General features: G+C 48.2%; 1 protein-coding gene across 1 annotated transcript in view; it reads left to right on the top strand.

Annotated features, from left to right (window-relative positions):
- The window catches only part of CCDC180 (coiled-coil domain containing 180), a 50,531-nt gene that overhangs the window by 16,599 nt on the left and 21,736 nt on the right, over positions 1 to 12,196 (top strand). The window contains exons 22-37 of the mRNA XM_063316447.1: positions 195 to 339; positions 507 to 623; positions 1,536 to 1,634; positions 2,558 to 2,653; positions 3,667 to 3,860; positions 4,804 to 4,880; positions 4,961 to 5,066; positions 5,439 to 5,522; positions 5,937 to 6,009; positions 7,321 to 7,462; positions 7,893 to 8,053; positions 9,170 to 9,307; positions 9,581 to 9,692; positions 10,298 to 10,403; positions 11,110 to 11,248; positions 11,902 to 12,080. Coding sequence (XP_063172517.1) covers positions 195 to 339; positions 507 to 623; positions 1,536 to 1,634; positions 2,558 to 2,653; positions 3,667 to 3,860; positions 4,804 to 4,880; positions 4,961 to 5,066; positions 5,439 to 5,522; positions 5,937 to 6,009; positions 7,321 to 7,462; positions 7,893 to 8,053; positions 9,170 to 9,307; positions 9,581 to 9,692; positions 10,298 to 10,403; positions 11,110 to 11,248; positions 11,902 to 12,080 — 1,968 coding nt within the window. The remainder of the gene's footprint in view (positions 1 to 194; positions 340 to 506; positions 624 to 1,535; positions 1,635 to 2,557; positions 2,654 to 3,666; positions 3,861 to 4,803; positions 4,881 to 4,960; positions 5,067 to 5,438; positions 5,523 to 5,936; positions 6,010 to 7,320; positions 7,463 to 7,892; positions 8,054 to 9,169; positions 9,308 to 9,580; positions 9,693 to 10,297; positions 10,404 to 11,109; positions 11,249 to 11,901; positions 12,081 to 12,196) is intronic.

Here is a 12,196-nt window from a genome sequence, read left to right as displayed (position 1 = left end):
GAGGGAGGGAGACTGTAGCCATTTCATTGGTCCATAGCCTGTATTTTTGTTCTAGCTCTTTCCCTCGGCTGTCTGATAGCGATGCTCTGTTTTGATGGCTTTGTGTCTGGTCCTGGCCTCTTTCGACGAAGGCCGGCACGTAACATTTTCCAGAAGTACAGACCCAACTGCTGACCCATCATCGTTGTTTTCAGACTGTTTTCAGAAGGCGGCAACTTTTCCCCCGAGGAGCTGGAAATCTTCATGAAACAGCTGCAGAAGGAGAATGGGCGCATAGAGTTTGTCGAAGGCTTGATCATGATTGACATGGAAAAAACGGAGACCAGCTACTTGGAGCAGGTCACCCACCGCTTGGCTATTCAGAACAATCAAAGTTGGGTTGAGAAAAGGGAGGAGTGTGGGAAAAGAGTGATAGTTGTATATAATTGTAAATAACCAGCTTCAGGGGTGAAGAAAAAATCCTTCTTGGTGATGTGGTCCCATTCCTCCCACTCCCCACCCCCCAGGCTGTAGAAATTATCAACAAATTCGAGAACAGGTTTCGTTTTCTGGCAATGGATCGAGTCTTCCTGGAGAAAATCCAGCGGTTTCTGACCAATATCCAAGTGAAAATCAAGACAGAGGTACTGTCATGAGTACGGATGGTGAGCAGGCGGAGGCCCCTGCCCAGGGGGAAAAACGCATGCGCAGTTTAGAGGCTTTGAACTGTCCTTCAAAGAAACTCAGGGCAGACCCGCCTTGAGTTTTGGGGCTTATCTGTCTGGGTTTCCCACGCTCCTTCAGTCTGGCGGGATTTTCTCTCTACTAGAGCAGTTCAGTAAACACTGGAGACCAAGACATCGTCTCAGCGTGGTCCTTCGCTCTCAGTTAGGACAGGTACTGGCAGAAGAAGAGGTTTAGGGGTGGAGCTGGGGAAAGAGCAGGATTGATTATCATTCCAGATTGAGAAGCTTTTCCTTAAAAGTTTGGTGTGCTCTAAGCATCTTGGAGTATGGCTTTATTCAGAAATGTGGGATGTGACATGGGAATGATGCATACATGACTGCTCTGTGTCATGGTGCAAAATCAGGATTTCTACCTTTGCCTTTGAACATAGTTCTGCAGGCACTACTAGGGGAAGCCTCCCCCATGACAGAGGTTCTCCATCTTTTGGATTGGTGGGCATATTTGAAATTTGGAAGAAACGTTGCCGGTTGTCTTGCAAAGCCTGTTATCAAGCATCAGAATGCTTCCTGTCATCCCTCTAGTCCTCACCCCACAGGAAGTTCTTACCACCCCAGCTTAACTTTGCTCTTTTTCTGGGCAAGTGAGTGCCCTTTCAAGCTAGCTGACTACGTTGCAACACACACGGTTGCGATTGTTTCAAATACCACTGCCCAAAGTGTCTCCTTTTTCTTGCATCCAAATGGGTGTGGTTAGAAATGTCCCCTATTTAGGAACATCCAGCACTGTCCTCATCTGAAGGCCAGCTGGAAAAAAACTTTGTGTTCTGGGGGGCTTGTCTAACTGGATTCTGGGATGACTTCCCTTTCCAGGTGTCCAAATCTAATTGGCAGACCCAGCAGTTGAATTCCTACTTGGAGAAGCTCGCCGAAAGGATTGATGCCTGCACCCATCCTAATGTGGATAAGGAAGTAGGTTCCAAGGCCATTTAACCAAAAGACTAGCACTGGTGTTGGGAACAAATGAATTTCCAACTCTCTTCTTTGCCAGAGATTCCTCAGTGGATGGCGGTCAGGCTGTTCTCGAGACAACTTGCTCACCGTCATGGTTCTTCCCTTGTGGTGTATAGCTGGACCCCAGGGCAGTGATACTGTCAGGGCAGGACTTTCAGGGAGAGACCAGACCAGATTGCTTTCAAAACACTCTACTAATCGCCTCAACACCCGAGGCCAAGTAATCGCAAAAACATCACCCGCAGCTTGCATCTTAGAGCCCGCAAGCCAGTGGCGGCAAAAGTCCATTGCTGTGACGGAATTTAAGACTGGCCCTGGGAACAGGGAAGGGGTGAAGGAAATGTTAAAGGAGGATGACTCTCAGAAAGAATCACTCAGTCCCAGGAAAGGAGAGAGCATGAGAAAGAAGTTCAAAATAACCCCCCTTTGATTTTGTTTGGTGTACGACGGAGTAGAGAGAAGCTCTGGCAAGCTTTCAAGGTTCTGTTATCATACCCTACACCCATAAAGAGCCTTCCTGAAGCCCCCATGGCTGCTGTTCCCTGAACCTGCCTGCCTCAAAAGGCTGACAATCATCATGTAAGGGCAGGAGAAAGACACGGAGGGTTTAAACCCCAGAGCTGACATATAAACACGGCTGGGCTCCTAGATCCTTCCACAGCTGATACTTGGCTTCATAAGCAACAGCAGTAGGACGGCCAGCTTCTTGCAGGGTTTATACAAATGCTTCGGAACAGTCTATGGGTTGGGGAGACCAGGTGCCGAGAGACAACAAGCCTTAATCCGGATCCACCAGGGAACAGCTCACTTTATCTTAAATTTCCTATCTTGTGTGTGTGTTTCTTTTGATGGTGCTTTGCTTTTTTTATTTCTTTCCTCAGTGTGTCACTCCAGAAGCACTTTATGAGTTTGCCACGTTTGCCATGGAAGAATTGAAGAAGAGATGTAAATACCTCAACTGTCAGCTCAAGATGCCGGTAATTGATTTTCTGCGTGGATGGCTCGTCTGCTGGCTGTTTGCACAGGCAGCCCCTGGCTTGCGGGCTCTCAGAGGCAAGCGGTGGGTGATGTCCATTGCCGCCATTCTCCTGAATTCCTCTCAAGGCAGGCAGGGGGGGCGTTACCAGGATCTCAGGCGTGCGTTTATTTGAAATGGTAAAGTCATCAAAAGTATCTGCTCCATTGAAAAAAAAATTGGCTGAGAATCAAGGCCACCTCAAATTGAGAGCAGTTCTTCCTAAGCCCAATTCTTACAGAGTTGCCTTCAACAAGATTTGTTGGGAGGACAGGGACAACGTTGCAAGAATTCCCACTACTGAACCACTTCCTATTTAGAACCAATATATCCCCATATAGAGCCTCAGAAGTTTCTTTCTTCCTTTGAGTTCTTTCTTTCCTTAAAGCATTTGAAGCTTCTTTCTAACAGCCTTCCTGTGATCCTGTGGGAGACGGTTCTTTTCCTGAGAACAGAGAAGCTCACAGCTGGCTGTTTGCGCAACAGCTTCTCCAATCTTTATCAAGCTGGGAACCAACCATTCCAGAGAAGGAGAGATGGGGCTTGCCATCTTCTGGGGGAGATGTACCAGCAAGCGCATGGGAGTGTTAGCACCATGCTGCACAGAGCAGCCTTTAGTCTTCAAAAGCTTGCCTGTCCTGAGTCTGAAGGCCATCTGTCTGCTGCCTTGGAGTGCCTAACTTTTTTCAAACTAAGGGATGACTTTGGAGGAACATCTTGGGGTGACCGCACTCCAAAGCATAGGCATGGCCGAGACAGACCAGCCTGTGGACTGAGAACAGAATGAAAAATTGTATGGCTGCTCCCTGTTTGTTTAAAATGTTTTCCCTCTGAGCCTCAGCACCCATCCAATCTCAGAGCCCACCTTTGGCTTCTCAGGGGCATCCCTCTGGCCATCGTTCTGAAGTAGAATGTTGGACAGTATCTGATCCTGCCACGCTCCTTCTACATTCTCATCTTTTCGCCCCCACGTAGGAACCAGAGATTTCTTCCCTGCCTTTGGCCACCATTCAAGACTCCTTAACGAGCGCTGCCCCATCGGATATTTCACTACCAGAGAGCAAGGTTACTGTGATGGGTATGGAATACACACCCATCCTGAATCCAAGCAGAATGGGGAAGCCAGCTTTTGATGATGCATCCTTCTACTTGATCAGAAATCTCATAGGGTGAGCATCCAAGGCAGACCTGTACAGGTCTCATTTTGAAAACCGTGGGGACCAGGAGTGCACAGTGCCTCCCCTCATCCCCAGATAATTAGGCTGATCAGCTGACAGGTGGAGTTTCTGGGTGTCTTCTCCTGACCTCCATCCCTCCTTTATGTCCGAGTCAGGACCATGGATAGCTCAATGGTTGATTGAGCATGAAGGACTCATGCGTGGTTTGCACATCCTGCTGCATCAAACTTGGCTTTGATGGTTACATTTGGTTGGATTTGCACCTCCTTCGAGTTGAGCCCAACTCTGGGTGACTTCATAGACATGTCCCCGTGGGGGCAAGCCAAAAATAAATAAATCATATTTGTCCTAAGCAAAGACCCACGCTGAGACAAGGGGATTGTCTCTAGTGTTTATTAACTGCTCTAGTAGACAGAAAACCCTACCAAACTGAAGGAGCGTGGGAAACCCAGACAGATAAGCCCCAAAACTCAATGTGGTTCTCTTCTGAGTTTCTTTGAAGGACAGTTCAAAGCCTCTAAACTGCGCATGCGTTTTCCCCCCTGGATAGGGGCCCCTTCCTGCTCACCATCCGTACTCATAACAATATTATGGCTTAACGCAATGTGTAAATCCAGTTGCCGCTTTGGTATTACATAGGCAGATGCCTATTGAAGTTGGTCCCATCAACTTAGAGGGTTAAGGAGTATTAAAAAAACCAAACCAGAGTCTGCTTCCACAACCTCTGGCTTCTAATGGGTTATGGAGTTAGTGGCAGCTGATCTGGCTCTAGAGAAGGCCCGAAGCCCTTGTCTTCAGGCAGAGAGTTGGTAAGATTGAAAGTCACCCTGGCTTGAGTGGGAGAGTCTGCCTCTCTGCCTCATTCAGGACTTCCTTAGAGCAGATCTTCCAGGTTTGGGAACTGTGACATCTTCACGTGTTGAATTCATTCCAGACTTGTGCGTGGCAAAAAGATGGCAGATGCTCAGCATGAAAAGGACCTTGCAGGATCGCTTGGAGGAGACCGAGGAGGTGGGGAACAGAACTTTCACGGAGGCTAAGGGTGGGCTAACACCTGGCGCATTTCCACCTCTTCCTATCTATTATTTCAGAAGTTTCACCATCCTTAGCTGGGGCTCTTCGTCGTGAAAGCTTCCCGGTGGGACAAAGCAATATACCCCCAAAGAAATCTAGCTCCATTACCAAAGTCTCAGAAAGGTAAGGAGAAAAAAAACCCTGTGTTTTCTTCCCATCAGTCCCTTAGGATTTGAAAGGCATCTCTCCTTCCTACCACCCCGATTTTATTTTCACACTGAAATGGCATTTTCCCCCCTGAAAATTGAGCAGGCTTCTAATACCACTTTTTACTTAAATTTGTCATTAAAACAAGTTTGATTCCCTTTGGTATTACAGGAGATCCAATGGGCTTGTTCTATCCTTTTGGTCTTCTAGAAGCTTGCCAAAGTTTGATTTTAATTTCCAAAGTTTGCCTGACTGTGGCGTTGGTAAAATTAATCCACTTCTGGATTAAATCGTTGCTGTGCTGACAGTTAGCAAAGCAGTTGTTAAGTTGTCTTCTTTGCAACGCAGCGGGACCTCCATCCAAAAATATACCAGAGTTACTAAAGCGGACAAGAAGTTGCAGATTTTTGGAGACAAGCCAAAAGAGACAGGGTGAGTCCATTATTACCTTTGAGACTCCCCTGATCCGGAGTTTTATCTGCAGCTAATTTACTTTTTAAATGCTCCAAGTTATTGGCTGGGTTTACACAGGCTAAATTGTAATGCAGTTTGTATAAGTTTAATTAGGGTATGCGTTAGGAAACACTGTACCAGAGTGTGATACTGCAGCTTACAAGCACAGCAGGTATCCAGTGATATGAGAAATCAGAGCATTCCGCCTAATCCTGAAAAGCTGCTTAGCCATGGAATGTTTTTTAAGATGAGCGAATTGCTTTGTATTTTATCAGCCTGTCATTTTTTTTAAAAACATCTACCGTCTGTTATCTTAAGATTTATTTTGGCAGGGTTTTTTTAATGTGATAATTAGATGATTAAGTAACGCCTCCTTTTAAATTGGTTGCCTAGTTCTGACCACTTCAATGGAATCATCTTCAGTATCCTGTGGGACAATTTTGATAATATAATGAACGTTGCTGAGGTAGGAGTTTTTTTTTTTTTTTTATTACTACTTTTTTTTTTTTTAACGAGACTGGCAATGTGATTTCAGGACAGTGCTACCCGTCGGTAGAGTCTTTCTTTCCTCTCCTTCCTCTGAACAATATGGGAAAACATGCTTAGCATCGCACCTGATCAGCTCCAGAAAAGTGGGCACGCCAGAGATTCATGATTGCAAAGCGACTTAGGACGCCAAATTGATTTTCTGGCCATGTCCTGGGGTTTGAGATGTTCTAGGAGAATTGGAGATGGCTACCACATGGTAGCTTCCTGCAAATGTTTTGGGGGTGGGGATAGTCTCTTCTTCTTCTTCCCATGGTGCTCTTCCTTCCCATGACTACTATTATTACTATATATATATATTTGGTGCCTTCAAGTCAGTTTAACTCCTGGCAACTGGACTAGTCCCTGCAGTTTTCTTGGTAAGATTTCAGAAGTGGTTTGTCATTGCCTCCTTCTTCTCCCTAGGGCTGAGAGAGAGGGACTGGCCCAAGGTCACCCAGCTGGCTTCGTGCCTAAGGCGGGACTAGAACTCCCAGTCTCCCAGTTTCTAGCTGGTGCCTTCACCACCACACCAAACTGACTTACTAGTATTACTAGTTATTATTATAAAGGTAAAGGTAAAGGTTTCCCTTGACGTAAAGTCCAGTCGTGTCCGACTCTAGGGGGCGGTGCTCATCTCCGTTTCTAAGCCTTGGAGCCGGCGTTGTCCATAGGACACTTCCGGGTCATGTGGCCAGCATGACTCACGGAACGCCGTTACCTTCCCGCCGAAGCGGTACCAATTAATCTACTCACATTTGCATGTTTTCGAACTGCTTGGTGTGCAGAAGCTGGGACGAGCAACGGGAGCTCACCCTGCCGCGCGGTTTCGAACCGCCGACCTTCCGATCGGCAGCTCAGCGGTTTAACCCGCAGCGCCACCGCGTCCCTTAGTTATTATTATAATCCCCCAGTAATAGAAGTTTCAAGAAGAAAACCCCTAGAACAATAGATAATTAATTAATTAATGCCCAGGCAAGCTAAAAAATCCCCTTTTCCAGGGCAGACGATATGCAGAACTGTAAAAAATACCCAGGAGAAATAGGAAAGCCAAGGGGTTGCTCTCACTTACGCACTGTGATGCTGCCGAAAACAAGCGTGGCCTCCACTAAGCCATGATGTGACTTTTTTTTTTTTCTTTAGAGGTCAGTCTTCCTGAGCAGCTGAAGAGCAGCCTTTCCTAACTTGACGCCCTCCCACGGTCTCCCGCTCTTTTTCTCATCCCTGCTTTCCATCTGTTCTTTTTCCAAAGGAATTCTACAAAAAGGACAAGCATCAGGTTACTAAACCAGACTGTCTGCAGGAAACTTACGACCAGTGCATCGAGGCATTGGGCCAGAAGATGCTGACGTACCTTCTTCAATCAGACGAGTACCACATTGCCTGTATTTCTGGTAAGGCTGCACCGATAAACGGGGATTCCGTTGGTGTCCAGCAGTCCTTCTGGACAGATACATTTTCCTTTAAGCAAACTTACCGCTGTCATTTTCCCTGTGTTATAAACCTCTTTGGATTAACAGTACCTTACGGGCATTGTTTTATTTATATATATATATATATACGTAAACCTAAACTTTCTGAATTGTCATAGGTTCGATAACCTGGTTGAGAACTATACAATGTGCATAACTTCACATAGACTTGCATAATGGACAGTTTCGCCCAGGCATGATGGCTGCCCCGATACTTCCCACATGCTAATATCCCCCACCATAAGGGCCAGTCCTGGGCCTTTCGTTTCTTAAAACGAAAACCCACGTTTCTTGCGCTACCAAACCATGTATTCCTATTTCACCTGATCCCCCATTCCATGAAACTTGTCAGAGTTCCGGGTTCAGCTGAAGAAATTTGAGGAAGAGCTTCCTCATGTCATCCGCCTGGCCATTGGCAAACTACTAAAAGATCACGAACAGCTCCTTGTGGAATCTACCGAAAAAATCCGGGGTCATCTCCAGGACCAGCTGCAGAAATGGACTGCTGTGAAAGTAAGTTGTTTTCAACACCCTGAAATAGTTTAATCCGGTTCTTTCCTTCCGAGTTAAAAAACATGTCCTTTGGCAACCCTCTTTCTCACCGCTGGGCACAAGGATCCAGGCCCCTGAAATGGGTTTTCGAACGCCTGAAGATCCAGAGCTGTGCACACACCGCTAGAAAGCAAACCTCTGTGCCAGGGTTTTCCAAACACAGCTGTAAGAAAAGCTGTGCTGTACAGATTTAAGCATGGCGTTGTGTATTTTCTTGTGTGGCCTCTTCTGAGTCTTCTTCTAATTATGAGGAAGGTAAGAAGTTATAGGAGGGACGCGGTGGCGCTGTGGATTAAACCACTGAGCTGCCGATCGGAAGGTCGGCGGTTCGAAACCGCGCAGCAGGGTGAGCTCCCGTTGCTAGTCCCAGCTCCTGCACACCTAGCAGCTCGAAAACATGCAAATGTGAGTAGATCAATAGGTACCGCTTCGGCGGGCAGGTAACGGTGTTCGGTGTCGTCATGCTGGCCACATGACCCGGAAAATGTCTACGGACAACGCCGGCTCCAAGGCTTAGAAACGGAGATGAGCACCGCCCCCTAGAGTCGGACACGACTGGACTTTACGTCGAGGGAAACCTTTACCTTCACTAAGAAGTTATACAGGACTCAGCCCTTTAAGGCTGATGTTTCAGCCCACCGTGAGTTTTGAGATCCTAACAGGAATTGGGATGCCAAGCCGCACCAGGCATTGCAGGGGGTCCACTTCAAAGACTGGCCTGTATAGGGCTGCCGTGAGCCTCTGCGATCCTCCCCCCCCCCCAAATGCAAAAAAAGGAGACCGAACGTTTATAGTAGAAGATGGCTTGAACGAAAGAGATGACAGCTGACTTCTGCATGGTTGCGAGGACCAACACAGCCCGATCCCTTGCTCGGCAGTGACTTGACCTTGCAGGCAGGCAGGGCCACGGCTCTTGTCTTGATCGCAAAACTCTGGCCAGAGGAGGGAAGCTTCTTGAGCGTGGCGTGGGGCGAGGCTTCGAGGTTGCAGCCCACACCCGCCACGAGGCAGCGGTGTGGGGCGTCACTGGCCCCTCAGCGGTGGCCCGCAAAGCAAGCTTTGCCCTTTCAATCCAAGGACCGAAACATGGCTCAGTTGCATACCAGCTTGGGGCACCCTGACAACATACCCGTGCTGGAAGCCTTGTGCCAGAAGGAGGAGAAGAGGCAAGAGGAGCAAATCAAGGGCATCCTTGTCTGCAGCAACAGACTGAAGGTATCTTGGCGCCCCTTCTTCAGAGCCCCTCGGCTACCAAGGGCTTGTGGAAAGAAAGGGGTCTTTCCAGGAAGGGCTCGACCCATTCCGATGCGGATGAACTGGAATCCTCCCCCCGACTCCTTGCATTCCGTTACTGCCCCACGAGAAGGGATCCCCGTCTGGGAGGGAGCATTCCCTGAGTCCCCAGAACGTGGGCCGTGGAGACTCTCCCTGGGAACCGTCCCTGTCCCCTGCCGGCCCCTTTACCGTCCTGACGGTGATTCCCCCCAGGTCTGCGTCACAGAGTGTGCCCAAAAGTTTGTCTCCGCGCTGGCCACGTGCACCGAAAACATTCTCATGGAGCTGGACAACAGCCTCACGATCGACGATGTCCAGATAGGAAGTAAGTGATAAGAACGCTGGCCGCCTCAGTTTCCAACGGAAGCCGGGTTTGGCTTGGGGGAAGCAAACAGGCCTCGCCCACCCCTTGCTTCGTTGGCACAGTTTTCCGAGCCGTTAGCATGTCTGTTTCTACTCTCTGGCTGCCAGTGATACGGAACACAGAATCGTGGGGGGTTTTTGTGAATGTGTGAGGGCGGTTGTTCAGTTGCTAGGAAGGCCACAAGGAGAATTTTCAGGCCCGGCATTTATTCCAGAGCTGCTGTAAAACTCCATGTTGTAGTTTTCCCCGAATAATGACAAATATTTAGTTAGAACTAAGGGGCACTCCTTATCTCCTGATAGCAAAAGAGCCTGGCTTGGCTGTGAGACAGATGGCTTTCTCCTGAGTCGACATGAATGCACCCATAGTGCAGATTTACTGACTTCTTGGCAGAGGGCAGGGGCAGCAGAGGATTTTTCATGGCAAAAGAAAAAAAAAAGATTGCTTATAGTAAAATCACGGGGATTCCTCTGCAGCTGGACAGGCCATGTGAATGGATGACAACAACAGGATAATCAAACTGCCTCTTTTTCACCCTTGTCCAACCTGATCCTTACTCTGCCCAGAAACTGAGAAAGTCCGGGAGAAAACCATCACCCTGATCCGCCGTAAAAAAGCCGGCCTCTCCCTAGAAGTGGAAGAACGCAAGCTGGTGGCTGAACGGGGGAGCAGGTAATGTTTCTCTGCCATCTTTAGGGGGTGTGGATTGCAGTTCATCAGAACCGACTACATCAGCTTGGAAGGGGCCAGGCCGAGACCGAGATCAGCTGGCAAAGCGATTACTCGGCCGTGCGTCCAATGCTCCAAAATGCTGCCTGGCTTTAAATATGTGGGTTTGAGAATCTGCACTTGCTGGTTGATGCGAGGGCCTGCAGTTGACGATGTGCATGCATTGGGCATGTGAGAAATAATCCTCGAAGCCAGCAGTGGCTGATCTATCTAGCTTGGTACACCCCCCGGACCTCCACCCTTCCTTGCCTGACAGAATCTCACATAACTAAACAAGCAAGTTTGCTAAAAAAAAAAAAAAAAAAAGCTAGTCCCCAGTCTGAAGAAATCCTCCCCATTTCTTGCAAGGAGGCCTCCAAGCAGGGCTTAATTTCCTCTACCCCCCAGGGAAGGAGGGGGCTCTCTGACTATCGCTCCCTCAGCCCCTGATCTTCAACAAGGAGGGGTGCTCACTGGCCTGGTGCCCCTTTCTGCATGAAAATGCGAAGGCCTATTGGAATGGAGCCCGAAGGCTGCTACCAAGAGCCAAGAGAGATATTAAACGTGGAGCAGGCTTGCTAAAAAAACTAAGCAAGAGCACAGTGACGTTACCTGTTCCTTCGGACCCCCTTCCATTTGGGGAGAGGGGGCGTTTCTTTGTACTTTGCAGGACCTGGCCTGGAATCCCACAAACCACGATCGCGAGTCTCCCGAATCAAATTATCTTCCGAGAAACCGCTTCCGTGACAACAGCCAAAACCACCCTGGGCCACATGGCTGCAGTGCAAGAGAGAGACGCTGTTTACGTGGTACGTCGTTGGGCTTACAGGTCTCCAGGAACAGCAGAGGCTTTGGGGGGCAGGGAGGAGCTCTGTGTTAAACGTTAGCAACCGAGGAGGAACGAACGTTTTCCACTTGCTCACCCCTCGTGTCACTCCCACCAGGCCCATTTTGATGGGGTTGCAGGCCGTCAGAATAATAATATGTGGCGCACCCTTGGCTGCGCAGCCCCTTTTCTGTAGCTTAAGCCAAGCTTGGCCAAGGTAGGACTCACGAGACGTCCCAAAGAGGCGTTCCTGTCTCCCCTCAAATAGAATAACTATTAGAATCACATGACAATCCCCAAATATTATAGGAAACTGCCAAAATCTCGCTAGAGGTGGAAGACGCAGAACACTCTGGTGCCCTCTGCCAAAACGATTAACCCGGTAAATTTAAACTTTATGCCAATCAATTTTTTAAAGGCCAATTAAGGGCGGTTTGCTGTTAAACCATCCAGGCATCATCTACCTTGGAAGAAGGTGGAAGTTTTCCTTGACACAAGATCACATCCTTACATTCTTGAGTATCGGGGGGGTTGGGGAATATCTGTGGGGCATACTTGAATAAAGTGCAGGTCCCCCTAAATCATTCCTCTGTTCGGTTTGTCTTTTTAATCGCCTCTCGGTCACTCTAATGCCAGACGGGCTCATTTTGTATTTCGGCTCACACAGAAATTCAAGGAAATACTCCAGCTGGAGTTTGCCAGGATCAGGGAGGAGAACTCGGCTCACCTCATGAAAACCCAGCACTGGGCACATTGGTGGAAGAAGTCGGTGCAGAAAATCAAGCAGCTATATTTGTGAATCAACTTTATCTTCTGTAACCCACATCTCCCCCCCCCCCACCCACTTCGTTACGTGAGATTTAGACATATAATTTTTATCTGTAGGAAAACAAATACTGGTTTGAAATAAAGTGGTGCTATTTTTGCATAT

This window comes from Candoia aspera, chromosome 16 (assembly GCF_035149785.1).
Source record: "Candoia aspera isolate rCanAsp1 chromosome 16, rCanAsp1.hap2, whole genome shotgun sequence".
Classification (NCBI taxonomy): Eukaryota; Metazoa; Chordata; class Lepidosauria; order Squamata; family Boidae; genus Candoia; species Candoia aspera.
This window is presented reverse-complemented; position numbering and strand designations above follow the sequence as displayed.